A 20,147-nucleotide genomic window follows, 5' to 3' on the forward strand; every position below is an offset into this window, starting at 1 on the left:
CCCTGAACATTCCAAAAACTTATAAGTACGTTATTATCGTCTTCTCAATTTGTTCTTTAAAAAGCAGATGGATCGGCTAAGTTATCATTACCAACCAGATTTTCCGTATTCCAAACATGATCATAGATCATCTTTTTCTTTTATATTTTCTTATTTTTAACCTTCAGAGTGCACTTTAATTCTACCACACCATTTACTGAATTTTTCAAGCACTTTGTCAAACTATTCCTAAAAAATGATATAATTGAATTACTTTCCCTGAATTGACATCATATGTATATATTATCTTATCCTTTATATAGTAATCGTCTCTTACTGTAATTTTATTCCCATTAGTTTTTTCCTGATTAATTACTGATTGTAATTTTTTTCTTCTTATTTTCGATCTTTTGCATAAATCTGATGTGAAAACTATTTTCCTTCTCTCTATACTATTAAATTTAGGTTTTGTTTTCCAGAATTCTCAAAGAATCAAATCTCTTACATTTAGTGTAATAATTTAAAAATTTAATGTACATAATTTAAAAATTTAGTGTAATTTTCACAATTGCCTTTACTTCACTATAGTCAATCTAATCAGACTTTTGACAGGATTGTTCTCTATTCCCAACTCTGACTTGATAAAATGATTACTCTCCTCAATATAGTCAGTTGATTTAAACAGATAATTTATAATTATATTATTATCTGTTCTCTCATTTACCAAACTATCTATTTGGAATTCTAACGTACCTTTCAGCTGTTTGCTATTTCTGAATGTTTCATCTAATTCTTCTATATTATGAATAACTTTAATTCTTCTTTGAACTCTTTATTTTCTTCTTTCAGTAAGTTAACATTGGCCTTAATAGCTTGCAATTCAGTGTTTAATTGCAAAAATTTCTCCTGTATTAACTGATAAATTGCTTTTAGTGTATATTGGGATTCTTCTACTTCCTGTGCTTCTGCTTCCTTTAACGACTCAAAATAATCATGTATGTTTGTATTTCTCACTGACTCTGATCTAGCTTTATAAGAATCGTCATCAATTTGGTAATATTCCTCATTCGGTATATCCACCAGCTGATTTTCCTTCTTCATTTCTTTTAAGTTCTCTTTGTGAGGTCTTCCATGTCCCCTTTTTTGCATTTCTGCTCAATTTACTTGCTGTGGTGAATGAGGAAATGGACCTGGATTTGTTTCAATACCCGCAATAATTAGTAAGCACAATTAAAATCAAACTTAACCTATTAATAAATTTCCATTTCCTTAAATGAACCATAATCCGTTTCCTTATAATTTTCGTGAACACCAGAATGACACTATTAATCTCTACTAAAAAAGTCACCAGCACCTCCACTGACCTACTCACACCCCAAATGAATCAAAAATATTCAATTTCAATTGGGTCAAAATAATTTAACTACTAAACATAAATACTACAAAGAAAACTATTCATATATATTTAATAAATTAAATTGTTGCATTTTGTATTTAAAATAAATTAATTATAACAAAATACAAAAACATTTTAAAAAATTAATGAATATAGAATAAATTTTCTTTCATTTAAATAAAAAAACTAAAATAAATTCAAAATGCTGGAGTCGGAGTTGACACATTTTTCCCGATTCCAATTCCTCTGGCCAGAAATTCCTCCTGACTCCACAGCCCTGTTTTCCATCAGAGGAATGGTGTTGTATGCTGTACAGTTGTCAATAAACAACAGGATTTTTTGATTTTGTTTTCCAAATATTTTTGTCAATTTTTAAAAACCATATTTTAAAAATTTCACTTGTCATCCATACTTTTGCATTTAATTGATATTCTACTGGCTTAGTTTTAACATTTTTGAAGCATCATGAGTTGGCTGCAATCATTAACAAAGCAACTTTTTTGGACCCATCCATGTTTGTCCCAATTAAAAGTGTTATCCTTTCCTTGCTATCTTTACTGCCATTGCAACATTCATCCTTGAAAGTCAATGTTTTGTCTGAGATACACTTATAAAACAGTCCAGTTTCATCAATATTAAAAATATCTTTGGTGTCTCTAACTTGAATCATTTCTGCCAAATCACTTTTCCACCTATCACCACCTCCAGCTCAATTTTCTTCATAAACAGTTTGAAAAAAAAAAGTTATTTCTTTCCTTAAACCATAAAGCCAATCAGTGCTGGTTTTAAAACCACCCTTTTTAGCCCACAAGCAAATTCTTCAATTTTAGCTCTAAGGAAGGGTCCACTTATTGGAATGTTTTTGTCTCATGCCTGTTTAAACCATTTTAACATGCACTCCTCAATATCTGTGTTTGCTGTTCTCTTACTCTCTTCTTATCTTTGCCACTCTGTTTAGTCACTCTGTTCAAAATTTTGTCCTTATTTTTTAGATATGTGGACAGTATATTCAGTAGAAATCCAGTCTTTTTGCAATCTCAGATTTATTTTTTGATCCTTTTTCCACTTCATATGTAACTGCTATTTTTTGGAAAAAGTTAAAGTTTTGAATTGCACAAGTTTTGTTTTTGACAAAAATATGATGGTAAAACATGCAGAATCGAATAAAAATTGCAAAGTAAACTTACAGTAAAAGCAGTACTTTTCACCTTAATTATACACAATGAAATTGCTCACTAATACTATATACAAAAATCACAAGAAAAGGGGGAAAAAAATACAATGGTAACTGACTTCTTCCCATGAATATACAGATAGATTGATCAGCCAGTGCAAGTGGCAAAATGATATCATAAACATAAAAATTTGTATGAATTATGTTACAAGTCAATTTTAGAATATTCTAGGTCAGTGATTTTCAACTGGTATGCTGCGAGAGAATTGTAGGTGTGCTGAGAAATTTTTTGAAGGTTACTAAATAAATGATTTCCAAAAGAAGCCCAAAGAACAATAAGTGTACATGTCAAAATTAAAACCTCTTCAAATTTATTATACGAGTTTTCATTGTTATAACAAATCAACATAATGTAGTAAAATATATATATATTCATGAGCAAAATTATATGTGCATAAGACCAGGTTTAGAAACAACAATACTGTTTTATTTAATTCACAAAAAATATAAACAAAAATAATTAGGTTAAATGGCAAGTAATATGGCAATAGATTGTTTACAAACACAACTTTAAATCATGTGATTTTTCTGCAGAAATTTAATTATAGGTTCAAATGTGTCAATGTGTTGAAAAACACTGTGCTAGATCAACAAAGTTAACTGTAGTTCATGAATGTTTACAAAAGTAATTACTAAAGCTCAAATTTTATGTTTATATATATTTTTATTCTTAAATATTGACAATAAATTAATCATTGTTAAATAAATATTTTTTAAAATAGATGTAACATATTCAAAATTTTAATCTTACTTGTTCCTGCAGATGAATTGTGAGCTTGATTAAAAAGTGGGCATTCCTTATCAGTGTTGATGTGACCCCACTGATGACATTTAATACAACGTACATTTCTTACCTGTAATATCCAAAACAAGAATCACTCAAAATTTTATTTAAATAAAATAACTGATATTAATACTATTGAAAAATTTTTAAAGCAAAAGTGCATAAAACTTATGTCCCACTGTAATAAAAATATTCAGAAATTTAAATTAAATTAAAAGAATGAAATCATACTAAAAGTATATTACTTTTTATTACATAATATACAAATAGCATTTCTTTTCTTAAAGAACAGATTTTTGATGAATGTAAAAAACAGTAATTACATTTCTATTAACAAGTATCGTAAAGCTGAATTTTCAGTTACTTCATTAATCATTTTTTAATGTAAAAACATTTTGACTCATACTACATTCACATTGTAAATTTTAAGCTAGGCTGAATAAATAAATCAACTTAATTTGCTTTCTAAAATAAGCTTAAAGTAATTTTTGGATTTATATAATAGTTACTAGTCTAAGATGCCAGTACTTTGTAGTCAAAATTCCCTAGGAATTTCAGAAAAATAAATTCTTACTCTGTTTTTTTACTCTGTGTTTTTTACTTTCCTGGCTGTTAATATATAACAGAGGAAAAGTATGACAATTGGTCAAAAAATAACCCCAAAGATTTTTACAATTTTGGACTAGGACACCTTGAAATGTTAAGAAATGCAAAAAAATTTGGGGGTAATTTCTGTGTGTGTGTGTTGTGTTGTGTGTGTGTGTGTGTGTGTGTGTGTGTGTGTTGTGAATGCCTTAACTCCTGCAATTTTTGTCCAATCAAGGTGAAATTTGGATTATATTCATTTTATGTTCTGACAGAAAGTACAGGCTACTTATTTTGCTGAAATATTAGCTATAGAATAAATGTTTTATCAATTTTGGATCAGTGATCGCACTTACGTTTCAGTGACATCAGTGACCTCATTTAGTTCATGCTTGACAAGGGAATTTCCCTTAAGTTGCATTTTTAAATATCTTGGCAAATGGCATATTTTAAACCACATACTTCATTAAATTTAAATTTTAAAACAAGATAGCCGCATTGTGTCACTTCTATAACAAATTTAAAAAAAAAAATCTTTCCATAGTGAACACAAGACTTTCTATTATCCAATTGGAAGTAATGATTTAACAAGTCCATTATTTAGAAAGTGTTATCTCGCTTCTAAAAAAAAACAAACAAACAAAAAATGCCTAGAGGAGGAAAGCTAAAGAGTAAAATTGGTCAGGTAAATTTTCTAGATCTAAAAGAATAACAACAACTGAGACCCCTGAAGGCCTCAAACTTCATCTTGAGCAGAATCAAGTAAGAAAGGCTTTATCAAGGGCTGCAGAAACAGCATCATATCAAATTACACTTGAGCAAATAGAAATATTAGCAACTCTTCTTGAATTTCTTGAAATCTCTACTCTTCTCAATTCTTCAATCTCTACTTTTTCATAAAAAGTATCTGTCATATTTGACAGGGAAATTTCTAGTAATTGTATAATTACTATTAATACTTTAGAGATTTATGATTAGGAAAAAATCTTTTGCTAGTTTACAAGAGAATTTATACAAAAATTAAAACGATATTAATATATTTTTATTATATCATTAACAGTAAAGAATGTTTTGATCTGTACTCTTTATAGTATTTATACATAAATTAATTAAAATATTCAAATTACACAATGATAATTTTATTGGTATTGAAAATATTAATATATTTAATGATCTACTATGAAAACTAATTGGAATCATTGCTTTATTCTGCAGATAATCTATTTTAATAAATAGATTAATACTTACAGGAATTCCAAAAGGTTGATCTTTAATATCTTTATTGTCTTTAGCAAAGCTGAAATAATTTAAAAGTTACTTTTTAAACATTCATTAAAATAAATCTTTTTTTTTTTTTAATTAATTATAATTATAGACTAGACAGTTTTGACTATTTGTATAATAGATCTGAAAAGATAGGAGTTTATAAAATGGCTACTCTTCAATGAGATATGAATTTACAGTTGAATTTTCTATTTTTGTACAGTTTTTATTTAAATTATTTAATTTACCATTAGTTCAATTCATTTATTTCATAAACATTCTTGATAATCATAAAATAAAATCAAAGCCATGGTAAATGAATTTCATTCTACAAATTACTCTACAACTCTTTCATAGATAGACCAAGTAAACTTTGAAAGAAGTGATTATTAAATTTTAGAAACAAATTTGAAAAATTACTGGCCATTCAAATTATTGTATAAATATTTTATATATCAAAATAATAAATATAATAAAGAAGAGATGACTTTCTAAAATATATATAATTAAATTCATTGAATATAAATACACTCATTAACAACAAAGTTATGCGACAAGAAAGAGGCTTTGCAATCAAACAAAACTTTATTAAGTTGTAGATGTACTAACAATGGTGATAAGTAATTATATATCATAACAAAGAGACAATTTCCTGTGCAATCACAATTCAATTTAAAGAAATTTTTAGTACTTTGTAGGTACTAATACTTTTGCCTGGATATATGCAATGATATTGTTAAGCATGGAGACCATATGCTTACAGGCACCATATGCTATCCTGCAACAGATACACAAATATAGTTCAGATTCCTCATACTCACAAATGGCTGAGGTTGGCATGCCATCTGGTCTTACAAATGCTTGATGAAACAGACCAAGAGCCAAACAAGCCAAGAAACAGAAGCAACACAATAGAGATATTTCTGGAAAAACTTTGCTGTAATATTCTTACAATCAGACAACTGAAACCATTTATTTAGATGTCTGAGGTAAAGCTGTATGAAGAATTTTACAGTAACTGAACAATTCTATTTGAGTGCATATTGAAGAGTTCTTAAAACAAATAAAATTGACTTTCAATTATACAAAGTTCTTTAATTTGTAATTATTACACACTATATTAGGTTAATGTTATAAAAACAAAATCAAGAATATAGAACAAGCACAAAAAGGCTGTTATGTATAAGAAAAAACAAATTTTTTATACTAAACTAAGTAAATGAAACAATAAGTAACTTTTTTGTCTCATGTTTCTAAGACTGTCTTGAAATCTTTTCAGTTATATTTTTCAACTAATATTGATAATGAAAAATTTTTCAAGAAATTGTGTATATTTTCACTTATAAAATCAATTTCAAAACAAACTTAAGTTATAATGATAAAAATTAAATTTATTTACTGTTTATTATCAAACTAATCTGTTTGTAATGTGGTTACACTACAAACAGATTAGTTTGATAATTAATCTGTTTGTAACGTTTTAAAAAATTTAAATACTACAGAGCCACATTAATATCATACAGGCATCCCTCATATAACATAGTAGTTATGTTCCAAAAAAGTGTACTATGTTATGCGAATCCATGCTATACGAAACAAAGGACTAATGCAAAACACAGGGTTACGTTTCAGAAGTTAGAAAAAGTATACTATTCTTTTTTTTTTACTAAGAAACCTATGTTTATTAAAGCATTCAATAATTTATTACCAATCAATAATTAACTAGCAATCACAAGAAAAAGTACCATATTATGCATTAATTTTCATTTTAGGTAAATGAAGGTGTTTTCTTTTTACAAAGTATCATCATCTCAGCTTTTTTGTTGATCTTGATCAAAAGTATCAGCAATATTTTTGTATTTTTTATTTTTATGGATAACTAAATAAAAATATGTTAGTAATCAAAAATTTGCTCTAGCAGATCGTGTTTGTTCAGTTCAAGCACTGAGCAACTTTTTTTTCCAGAATTTGTGTTTGAATACCAAATTGTTCAAGTTGTAAGTCGAAATTACCAAGTACCAAATTGTTCAAATAGTTTCATGTTGTGTTTGAATACCAAATTGTCCAGGATACTGCCTTATTCTTATTTTGTTCATCATTTTACAAACAATTGCTTACCTACAGTTAAAAAAAAGTTTAACAACATTTACCTAAAATGTTTAAATAAACTTTACTACACATGAAGATTAATCTATAAAAACAAGACACAGTGATAGTCTTAAGGGCTAGTCTGAAAGCAATAACAACAACACCTGGTTGATAGGAAAAGTTAGTGCAATTTTTCCTTCCTTGTCATATCAGTTTTTATTAAAGTAAACTTGATGAAAAGCACAAAATAATTTGAAAATTTCAATATTCTAAAATCTGTGAGTAAATTTGAGATAACATGTGTGCTTACTTGAATAAAAAAAATATTGAATAATGAAGTTTACACTGAAAAATTGTAAAATTTTGTGTAGAGGATTTCATGTTAGAGTGAAACTGGAAGTCTTGTTGTGTGGGGGAGATATCCCCAATTTTGAAACCATGTTAGAGGAAAACTGTGTTGTATGCAGGATACCTGTATATTCATTAGTTGTCATTGTAAACATGCTTTAAGTTTGAGCAATTACTGCACTTTTAAGGGGAAGTTTTAGACCACTAACATTTTCAATATGGTTAATAGGTCACCCTCCGAGATTCACTGCACACAAAAATGGCATTAAAAGAAGTGGCATAGAAAGAAGTTCTGTCTTCCTATGCACAACTTCCTGGCATAGAGATAGATTGACAAGTGGTCAAAATCATAAGAACCACCTCTCACCATTCCCACACCAGCATCATGTGCAAACACTGCAAAATTTACAATCAGTCCTTTATCAATGAATGTATAAGCAGCAGAGACAAGGACTCCCTTCCCCCATGCCTGGTATTATCTCCTCATTTTGTCACATCAATCACCATCATTGTAACCAGCCTTCTCCAATTGTTTACTTTACCTAAATCTATCCCTTTGTCCTTCCACACCTAGCACTCCACTTTTGACTTCCGATGTCTGAGAATGATCCATGAACAAAGTCAAAATGTCAGTGTTCTTCTAAAAATTCTATTGTTAAAAGTGCAGTAATTAGTCTAGCTAACCTATCACATTGGTTAGTAATTAGTGTATCATCTGTTTTAAGTTCAAAATAAATTCCAAAATTTTAAATTATAAATACTTACTCCTCTCTGGGTGCATTATACTTTCTTTGCCAGTCAAATTTATATTCTGGTTCATCATCCTCTTTCTGTAATATTTGATAAATTTAATAAATGTGATATTAAAATTCGTTTAAATTTATATCAAAGAATTATGAATTTGAATTTGTTTGAACAACATTTAAACATCTTATTCATTATTATTATTATTTTGTTGGGTTAAGTGAGATATACTCGGTTAACACCGGTGGCTGTGTACTATGCCGGACCAAAGTCAAGGCATAGTAACCAAAACAGAAATTAAAGAAGTGTATCAGTGTGTGTGTCTGTATTCAGGAATTTTCTCACAATATGACATGTATTCAATATAGTGGCCTTCTGTAGTGTGATGTATGTGTTTCTATTCAATTGTAATGTGCCCAGGCTTTTGTGTAGTGTGTGTGGTATGACACCTGTAGAGGAGAGAACAACAGGTACAATAAGCACCCTATCCATCCTCCACAGATGCCTTATTTCCTGGGCGAGTTCTGTGTACTTGCTAATTTTTTCAGTGCATGCGTTTTGTATATTGTGAGTGTTTGGAATGGATATGTCTATAATGTATGTGATTTTATTGTGTTTGTCAATGAGTGTGATGTCTGGTCTGTTGTGGTAAATTGTTTTATCTGTGATTATGGCTCTGTCGTAGTACATTTTGTGCATGTTGTTTTCCAATACTGTCTGTGGAATGTATTTGTAGTATGGTTCGTGGATGTCTGCTAATTTGTGTTTCTTTGCAAGCTCTTGGTGTATTATATTTGCTACTTGATTATGTCTGTGTAAATAATCTGTCTGTGCCAAGAGCTTGCAACCAGAGGTGATGTGTTGTATAGTTTCTGGCATGATGTGACATTTTCTGCATGTGTCATTTGTGAGTGTTGCATCTTTGAGTATGTGTTTCTGTAGTTTTTAGTATTTATGACCTGATCCTGTATGGCAATCATGAATCCTTCCGTCTCCCCAAAGAGGCATCCCCGAGCTAACCAGCTGTTTGACGCAGTTTTGTCAACAAAATCCTGGGCCAGATCGTAAGGATGCCTGCCATGGAGTGCCTTTCGAGCCCACGATTGCTTAATGGTGTCTATGCTTTTTATATGTTGTGTTGTGTCCATATGATGTGAGTGTAAGTTTAATGGTGTGTTATTCGAGTCTGCTAGAGTTACTGCTTTATGTAATTGTGATGTTTCTTGTTTTTTGTAGAAAAACTCTCGCAGTGACTGTATTTGTTTGTAGTGAAGGTTAACTATGTCAATCAGGCCACGTCCGCCATCTTTACGTGGAAGGGTTAATCTTTCTGTGGCGGATTTAGGATGATGTTGTTTATGCTTAGTAAGTGTTGTTCTTGTTTTCCTTTGGAGTTGCTCGAGATCAGTGTGAGTCCAATGTATAACTCCAAAAGAATATGTGAGTACTGGAATGACATATGTGTTTATTGCTTTAACTGTGTGTTTTGCATTTAATTGTGTTCTGAGAATAGCATTTAACCTACTTTGGTATTCTTTAATTAATCTTTGCTTTATTTGTGTATGTTCTGTTAGTTTTGGCCTGTTGGAATCCTAAATACTTGTAGAACTCGCCTTCTTCCATGGATTCAATAATGTCTCCATTTCCAAGTGCAAAATCTTCTTTCTTCAGGATTCCTTTTTCTATGTGAACTGTTTTGCATTTATCTAGGCCAAATTCCATTTGTATGTCCTTGGTGTATGAATGTGTGATTTGTAGGAGTTGATGAAGTTGTTTTTGTGTGGATGCATAAAGTTTTATGTCATCCATGTACATGAGATGTGACAGTGTAAACTGTGTTGTTTTTTTGTGTCTAATATTGTAACCATATTGCGTGTTGTTTAACATGTTGGATAATGGGTTCAGGGCTAAGCAGAACCAGAGAGGACTCAAGGAATCTCCTTGAAAAATTCCTCGCCTAATAAAAATTTGGTTTGTTTGTATGGAAGTGTTACTAACCCTGAGATGTAGTGTTGTTCTCCAGTGCTGCATAGTGTTTTGAAAGAATGCAATGAGTGATGGATGTATTTTGTACATGTGTAGGATATGTAGCAGCCAACTGTGTGGAACACTGTCGAATGCTTTTCTGTAGTCTATATATGCCATGTGTATGTTTCTGTGTTGTCTGTGTGCTTGCCGTAGAATGACTGAATCTATGAGTAACTGTTCTTTGCATCCCCTGTGGTTTCTACGACAACCTTTTTGTTGTTCTGTTAGAATGTCGTGTTCTTCAACATGTTTGTATATTTTGTTTGCAATACAGGATGTCAATAATTTGTAGAGTGTTGGAAGACATGTAATGGTCTGTATTGTGTAGAGTCTGTGGTATCGTTGTTTTTAGGTTTCATGTAGGTGATGCCCTGAGTAAGAAAATTTGGCATGTCTTGTGGATTGATGATGATGTGTGTTAGATGTTTAGCTAGTTCCTGGTGCAGTGATGTAAACTTTTTGTACCAGAAATTGTGAATGTTGTCTACACCAGGTGTCTTCCAGTTGTGTGTTCTGTTAACAGTGTTTATTATTATTATTTATATTATGTTGGGTTAAGTGAGATATACTCGGTTAACACCAGTGGCTGTGTACTATGCCGGACCAAAGTCAAGGCATAGTAACCAAAACAGAAATTAAAGAAGTGTATCAGTGTGTGTGTCTGTATTCAGGAATTTTCTCACAATATGACATGTATTCAATATAGTGGCCTTCTGTAGTGTGATGTATGTGTTTCTATTCAATTCTAATGTGCCCAGGCTTTTGTGTAGTGTGTGTGGTATGACACCTGTAGAGGAGAGAACAACAGGTACAATAAGCACCCTATCCATCCTCCACAGATGCCTTATTTCCTGGGCGAGTTCTGTGTACTTGCTAATTTTTTCAGTGCATGCGTTTTGTATATTGTGAGTGTTTGGAATGGATATGTCTATAATGTATGTGATTTTATTGTGTTTGTCAATGAGTGTGATGTCTGGTCTGTTGTGGTAAATTGTTTTATCTGTGATTATGGCTCTGTCGTAGTACATTTTGTGCGTGTTGTTTTCCAATACTGTCTGTGGAATGTATTTGTAGTATGGTTCGTGGATGTCTACTAATTTGTGTTTCTTTGCAAGCTCTTGGTGTATTATATTTGCTACTTGATTATGTCTGTGTAAATAATCTGTCTGTGCCAAGAGCTTGCAACCAGAGGTGATGTGTTGTATAGTTTCTGGCATGATGTGACATTTTCTGCATGTGTCATTTGTGAGTGTTGCATCTTTGAGTATGTGTTTTCTGTAGTTTTTAGTATTTATGACCTGATCCTGTATGGCAATCATGAATCCTTCCGTCTCCCCAAAGAGGCATCCCCGAGCTAACCAGCTGTTTGACGCAGTTTTGTCAACAAAATCCTGGGCCAGATCGTAAGGATGCCTGCCATGGAGTGCCTTTCGAGCCCACGATTGCTTAATGGTGTCTATGCTTTTTATATGTTGTGTTGTGTCCATATTATGAGAGTGTAAGTTTAATGGTGTGTTATTCGAGTCTGCTAGAGTTACTGCTTTATGTAATTGTGATGTTTCTTGTTTTTTGTAGAAAAACTCTCGCAGTGACTGTATTTGTTTGTAGTGAAGGTTAACTATGTCAATCAGGCCACGTCCGCCATCTTTACGTGGAAGGGTTAATCTTTCTGTGGCGGATTTAGGATGATGTTGTTTATGCTTAGTAAGTGTTGTTCTTGTTTTCCTTTGGAGTTGCTCGAGATCTGTGTGAGTCCAATGTATAACTCCAAAAGAATATGTGAGTACTGGGATGACATATGTGTTTATTGCTTTAACTGTGTGTTTTGCATTTAATTGTGTTCTGAGAATAGCATTTAACCTACTTTGGTATTCTTTAATTAATCTTTGCTTTATTTGTGTATGTTCTGTTAGTTTGGCCTGTTGGAATCCTAAATACTTGTAGAACTCGCCCTCTTCCATGGATTCAATTATGTCTCCATTTCCAAGCGCAAAATCTTCTTTCTTCAGGATTCCTTTTTCTATGTGAACTGTTTTGCATTTATCTAGGCCAAATTCCATTTGTATGTCCTTGGTGTATGAATGTGTGATTTGTAGGAGTTGATGAAGTTGTTTTTGTGTGGATGCATAAAGTTTTATGTCATCCATGTACATGAGATGTGACAGTGTATACTGTGTTGTTTTTTCATGCCTGATATTGTAGCCATATTGTGTGTTGTTTAACATGTTGGATAATGGATTCAAGGCTAGGCAGAACCAGAGAGGACTCAAGGAATCTCCTTGAAAAATTCCTCGCCTAATAAAGATTTGGTTTGTTTGTATGGAAGTGTTATGAACCCTGAGATGTAGTGTTGTTCTCCAGTGCTGCATAGTGTTTTGGAAGAATGTAATGAGTGATGGATGTATTTTGTACATGTGTAGAATATGTAGCAGCCAACTGTGTGGAACACTGTCGAATGCTTTTCTGTAGTCTATATATGCCATGTGTATGTTTCTGTGTTGTTTGTGTGCTTGCCGTAGAATGACTGAATCTATGAGTAACTGTTCTTTGCATCCCTTGTGATTTCTACGGCAACCTTTTTGTTGTTCTGTTAGAATGTCGTGTTCTTCAACATGTTTGTATATTTTGTTTGCGATACAGGATGTCAATAATTTGTAGAGTGTTGGGAGACATGTAATTGGTCTGTATTGTGTGGGGTCTGTGGTATTGTTGTTTTTAGGTTTCATGTAGGTGATGCCCTGAGTAAGAAAATTTGGCATGTCTTGTGGATTGATGATGATGTGTGTTAGGTGTTTAGCTAGCTCCTGGTGCAGTGATGTAAACTTTTTGTACCAGAAATTGTGAATGTTGTCTACACCAGGTGTCTTCCAGTTGTGTGTTCTGTTAACAGTGTATTGGAAATCATGTATGCTTATTTCAACACAGGGCATAGTTGGTATGTTGTGTAAGTTTTTGTTCTCCTCCTCAATCCAGCCTGCTTCAGCATTGTGCGTGACAGCACTGGACCAAAGAGAAGACCAATATGTTGTGAGTTCTTCTTCTGTTGGTGTGCCACTGTGCTGTGTATCAGTGTTTGCTTTGTTATTAATTTGTCTGTAAAAGAGTTTTTCATTGTTTGTAAATAATTTATTTTGTTGTTTTCGTAGTGTACATGTTTTGTATCGTTTGAGTCTACGTGCTTTGGCAGCAAGTTTTTGTTTTAGTGTATCAATGTATTCTGTAATGTGTGTGTTGTGATGTTCATGTTTTGTATGCGTTTTTATTTTCTTAAAAATGTTTTTGAGCTGTTTCCTTAATTTGGGTGTTATGTTGTTTTTAGTGTATTGTGTTAGCCTGCCTAATTGCTGTCTAATGTCATTTATTTGTGTTTCTATTCTTTTCTGCCAGGCAGGCTTGTGATAGAATTGTGTTTTCTGTGTATTTGTCTGTGATTGTATTTTCAGTCCATGGTGTGTCACTACTGTGACTGCCCCAGCATAAACTAATGTATGAATGTCTGCGAGTGTAGAAATTGAATGAATGTAGTGTGGTAGTAAGTGAGTGTTTACATAATTTAGTGTTTTTCCTACTTCCTTCGACGTGTTGATTTTTGGTATTCGTGGTCTTTGTGTGGGATCTGTGCCTGTATATTTAGTGAGTGTTTCCTGAAATATAAGTGAGAGCGTATTAACTAAATCCATGTCTATGTTATCAGTGATGGATGAGGAAGTGTCTGTAGTATCATTAGTGGTAATTGTTGTATGTGTGTTATTATCAATGCTTGTTGCTGGATTATCCTGACAGGTTACATGATCTTCATTAATGTTAGATGTTTCTGTCTGTTGATGTATTTGATCAGCAACCTGTTGTTTGATAAGTTCAAGTGTTGTTTGTGGAATAAGGTTGTTGTGTATAATTGTTCTTTTTTGATCAACAACCCTTTGTTCGGTGACAGTGAGATGAGGATACTGTTGTGTGAATCTATGGTGTAGTTGTTGTCTGTATGCTGTCATGTTTGTTTCGAGTTTTGTGATGGTGTAATAAGTACGGATGATAAACTCGTTCATTTCTACTGTCCATTTCATCCGTTGGCGTGGTTTTCCAGCCTTTGTGGTCTGTGGATGCATTGCCACAGAAACACCAAGGCTGGGTTGGTTCCTCACATCTGTTGAGGGCATTGCAGTAGCCATGCTTGGGCCGGTGCTGCTTTCGCCACCGGTAACCAAGGGAGACTGTGGCCTATTTTTCGAACGTGAGCCTCTGCCTAACCCACGAACGCGGACCTTGTTAACCCGGGCGACGTCCGAGCCGGTATCACACTTTGATCTAGTTATTACCATGATGAATATCTCCACAGAATGTGGGTGTGGTCACTCTTAGCTTCATTTCTCCCCATAGACCTTACTGGCATGGGTGTCCCTACCAGGAGCTTATGCTCCAGCCTGCATTGCCCTATGGATCAGTAAAATTACTGGGCTCTCCCACCACGACCAGGTGGTGACCACGGGAGAGTTATTATTATTATTATTATTATTATTATTATTATTATTATTATTATTATTATTATTATTATTATTATTTTATATTAAAAAAGAATAAAATAAATACTTAAACAGATATTATTTTCTAAAATTTATAATATAATATAAAACAAGAATTTTTATATGTGATAATAGAGAGAACTTAATGAATCAATTTTGAATTCAAATCAAGATTCTACATCATTGTTTTGTATTTGTGGTATTAGCCAAAGATGGCCATTTGATTGACTAAAAGCATTTCTAAATAAAGAATATTTTGACTATCTAAAAACAGTGGTTAGATCCTTGTTAATCCAAGCTTTTTATAACAAAGAAATTTTAGATTGTCATTTTACATTTCTGAGATATTAAACTTTCACATCAATCAATCAATCAAAACTTTTACTAATAAAATGATTCTTCCATGCATTGTAAAGAAAATATTCCATATTCAGAAGTGTTTATTTGAGATCCAGAAGAGATCATCTACAGAAATTTGAAACTTCATTCTTCCAAGAATTTTGTATCTTGGTATGAACTTTGACTTGTTTGTATTTCTAGAGAATAATGTTTTGTCCTACGAGTATATATAACATTGAATAGTTACACTAAATAAAAAGTTATTTAGTGTAACTATTTATTTATACTTCTATAAAAATCAATTCCTCACAATTAAATAATATTAATTATGAGGAAATATATTATTTTCCTACTTTTTACCTTTATCTTGTTATTTTTAAATTTATATATATTCATAGTACACTGATACATTACATAGTATTAATTATCATGTTTAATTTATAAAATTTTCAGTTTTGCTTCAGTAAGCAATTTAATGTTTTAAATAAACCCAAAAATTAAATAAAAGTTCTGAAAATTCTAAACAATTATTTAATTTCTTATTATATACTTAAATAACCAATTCAAAAATTATTAATATTTATTGCTATATATATTTCATTTCCTACTAATAAAAAGTAAAATATAACAATATAAATATATAATAAAAGTGAAATATAATAATTCAACTTACTTGGCGTTCTGAAGATATCCAAGTTCAACATTAAACAGGGGAGGAAAAAAAATGTATATTAATATTTCCATTATGAAAAAATACTATAAATTATATTTCAGGGTTTTAAAAATTGAACATAAAATGATAATATAGAATCTAGTATATTATTTAGTAACATTATATTGTATGCTAGCCAGTTTTATATAATGAAAATACTGTAAGAGGATGTTTCAATTTCAAAAAAGTTGATTGATAAATATAGTTTCCACTTTACTATAATTAGTTAGAACAATACAGCCAGTTTCAAAAAGCAAAAAAAAAATAATTTGTTTCAATTGTATATGTTCATTATACATTTTTCCAAATGTTCAGTTTGCTTTTGCATGAAAAACTTTTTAGTTTTTTCTTGATCTCCATTCCCTATGGGAGTTTTAATTTCAGGGTATGATATAAAGTTCCTTTAGCTTAATAAAAGGCACTTTGATCTATTTGAATTTTGGGAACAATCAGAAGTCTATTGGTGTCAGATCTGAATTGTAAGGAGAGTGCAGAATAACTGGTAACTTTAGATTCTTAAGCATCTTTCCATTTCCTAACGTGCAGTGTGGTCATATATAATCTTGTTACAAGAAAAAGATGGTACTCTCTGACATCACTCTGAAAATATATTTCTTGAGTTGGTTTTAAAATTTCAGAATATTTGCCTGAATTGACTGTTTATCTTTGCATCAACTTTCCAACACTAAAAATTCAATCACTGATCACTATTTTGTATGGAATGAGGAAAACAAGTTCATGTTTACTTGACTGTTACACAATAATTCCACACAACAAACTGAGATTGAACACACAAAGACTATACATTTGTGGTTACTAAATAGTGGTAGTGGTCACACATTCTTATCCTTGCACTTTGTGGGAGTTGCAGTAAGAAACCTTATTTATCCATCAACCCTCATAAATCAAAACTGGAAACACAAAAATATATACAGTAGAGCATCAATTATCCAACCCCCGATTAACCGACCATGTTCTAGTTGGCAAATTCAAATGTCCGCTAGCGATGTGGCGCTACAATATTTGGTTATGTCTTGGCTACTTTAATATTATTTTTGTTAAATTTTTGCATGTTTTAGCTGGCAGCACTGGCTCGACCATGAAAGGGAGGCTAGTATTTAAACCAGGCCTAATACACTTATACTAATAACATATTTTTTCATACTTTTCGGTTATCCGACTTTTCAATTATCCAACCAACCCCAGTCCCCAATTAAGTCGGATAAGTGATGCTCTACTGTAATTGTTTTCCTTTTGTATACTTATTATTGATTATATTTTCATAATGCAGCCACTTGCAATATCAACTATTTAACAAATTTGTTTTTAAAAAACTTCTTCCTACCATTTTAAAATAGACAAAAAAATCACTGTAAATCAAGCAAATGTTCAAGATATTTGTAATAAAGTTATTTAAAGATTAAAAAATACTAAAATCAATAAATATTTTAAAAAATTGTTTTAAAATAATTAAAGAAAATGTTTTAAAATCTTGAACAACATCCTAAATACTTTATCGTTACTGTTAAATCAAGGAAAGTCATTTAACTATTTAAAATGATTATGAATCTGATAAGTATAGCAGAATTTCTAAAAGTATATTAATCATTACTTTAAACTTTTAACAATTTTCAAGTAATAAAAATAATCTGATTATAATAAAAATAACTAATATTTAATAATAATAAATGAGATCTATACAGATGGCAACATACTCACATAATCTGATGAAAACAATCAAATAGTTTGGATTTGTAAAAGAAAATGATGTCAAATTCATGTTATGCACTACTTGATTATATCAATCACAGCATGAAAGCTTCAAGTTAAAAAATGGAATATATTTTCATATTCAAATCTAAAATTAATACACGAATGGCTGATAAAGTTAAAATGTGAGAACTTCAAACCTAAAAACTGCACATATATTTGTTTGAGATATTTTGAAAAGTATTTTACATATCAGAATTTCATGAAGAGATTATTAAAGCCTTCTGTAGTTCCAATTGAATTTAAATTTCATGAAAAACAACACCAAAGAAAAAGAGAACAAACTTACACTGTAGGAACACTAGCTATAGCACTGATCTCTTTTTAAGATGAGTCTCAAAACAACAACAGTTTGATTTATTTTCTATGTTTATTTATTATTCTTTTCATAGTATTTATAGTACATAATCTGTTGTATAACTTGTTTTCACCAATCATGTTCCTTTGAAACTCTCAAACTCAAATTTCTGTATAGATCTCATTGATCTCAAAAAATTACAAGAAATACAGTAGAGTATCGATTATCCGACTCAATTGGGGACTGGGGTTGGTCGGATAACTGAAAAGTCGGATAACCGAAAAGTATGAAAAAATACATTATTAGTATAGTGTATTAGGCCTGGTTTAAATACTAGCCTCCCTTTCATGGTAGAGCCAGTGCTGCCAGCTAAAACATGCAAAAATTTAACAAAAATAATATTAAAGTAGCCAAGACATAACCAAATATTGTAGCGCCACATCACTAGCGGACATTTGAATTTGCCGACTAGAACGCGGTCGGTTAATCGGGGGTCGGATAATCGATGCTCTACTGTATTGAATTACCTCTTTTTGCACCAGGTGGAGCTTCATACATAAAATTGAGAGCAAGTTTATCTTTACTTTCGTTGCTTAGAAGAGCTCTGAAATTATAAATAATTTTTATAAATTATTTTCTAAATTTATTAATTACAGTATATTTTAAAGAAAAACATAAAAGATTAAATTAATAAAATTGCTAATATGAGTCTATAGTAATTATAAATGTAATGATTGATATATTATGTTATAATTAACTTTGCTGAATTCAAATTTTCAGCTATTTAATACATATTTATAGCATACAAGTAAATTGCTATAGAATGCAAAATTATAAAGTAAATTCATTTTTTAAAATTCTGTATATAAATTTTTTACTTCATAAAATTAAATTTTATTTAAATTATTATGTACAGAATTCTACTCTATTCCATTCTTATGGAATCCTCTTAGAGAGTTGAAGCTGACAAACCATTTCTTTCCATTTTCCCCTGTTATGAGCATTCCTCAGATGAGTTCCCAACCAGTCCTTGATGTTATCTCTCCATTTCTTCCTCTTAGCCCTTTTCCCTCTACCATTTCCTCTATTACTGTCTTCATTAATTGGCCTGAAGATCCTCTAACCAAAGTCCAGCAAATGCATATTTTCTTTGCTTAACGCTGGTCATTAATTGTTTTCCTAAATCATTTAAGTACTTCCTTGTTTGTGATCATCTCTGTCTAGTTAATCCTGTCCATCTTTCTTAGGCATCATAGTTTATTGTTTTCTATTTCCTTTGCAACAGCTAAGACTCACATCCATAGGTCATCACAATCCATGTCATTTGTCTTAAGAATTTTTAGTTTGAGACATCTGCTCAGGCTTCTATTTGTTAATATGTGAGAAAATCAAAAGAAAGCTGATTTTGCTTTGCGTACTCAAGTTTTAATTTCAAGGCTGCATCTATTATCTTCTGTAATCCAGTTTCCAAGATATTCAAATTCTTCATTCTTTCCAACTCTGTGGACCCCAAAGAGATTTGTAAATCAACTTCAGCATTTGTCTCTCTTGAAATCCTCATTACTTTTGTTTTCCTGCTATTTACTTTCATATAGTATTTTTCTAGTTCAATTTTATTCATTCTCTTAAGTATATTCTACAGACCTTCCTTGGTCTGCAGAATATACTTATATATTTGATTCACTTAATAAAACTGTATCATTAACTTATCTTGTTATTATGAGGGTCATATTGAAAGTCACAAGCAACATTTTTTTTATAAATCAGATTGATTTATTTTTGGAAAAACAAATATATCACATTATTTTTCAGACTTTTCTTTATTTTTCATGTATCCTCCATTTTTTGGATACATTTTTCCCACTGTTGTGGGAGCTTTACCTAATTAGACATCCATTAATTTCTACTCCATCTTCCTCCTCCTTAAATGCCTCTCTCACCATCCATTCATGTATAGGTTAAATAATAATGGAAATAGACAATATCCTTGTCTTACTCCTTTTGTCACTGGAATCCAATTGGATTCCTCCCTCTCTATCCTGACTATTGCTCTTTGAAT

General features: G+C 31.2%; 1 protein-coding gene across 2 annotated transcripts in view; it reads right to left on the reverse strand.

The window, feature by feature from the left end:
• The window catches only part of LOC136985688 (corepressor interacting with RBPJ 1), a 60,385-nt gene that overhangs the window by 16,228 nt on the left and 24,010 nt on the right, over window positions 1-20,147 (reverse strand). The window contains exons 3-7 of one of the 2 annotated variants that reach the window (XM_067283018.1): window positions 18,616-18,692; window positions 15,982-15,989; window positions 8,443-8,507; window positions 5,227-5,275; window positions 3,361-3,463 (exon numbers count right to left, since the gene is read on the reverse strand). In XM_067283018.1, coding sequence (XP_067139119.1) covers window positions 3,361-3,463; window positions 5,227-5,275; window positions 8,443-8,507; window positions 15,982-15,989; window positions 18,616-18,692 — 302 coding nt within the window. The remainder of the gene's footprint in view (window positions 1-3,360; window positions 3,464-5,226; window positions 5,276-8,442; window positions 8,508-15,981; window positions 15,990-18,615; window positions 18,693-20,147) is intronic. The other variant, XM_067283017.1, reaches the window with a different exon arrangement.

The sequence above is a fragment of the Centruroides vittatus genome, unplaced genomic scaffold (genome assembly GCF_030686945.1).
Source record: "Centruroides vittatus isolate TY-2023 unplaced genomic scaffold, ASM3068694v2 contig_975, whole genome shotgun sequence".
In the NCBI taxonomy this organism is placed as follows: domain Eukaryota; kingdom Metazoa; phylum Arthropoda; class Arachnida; order Scorpiones; family Buthidae; genus Centruroides; species Centruroides vittatus.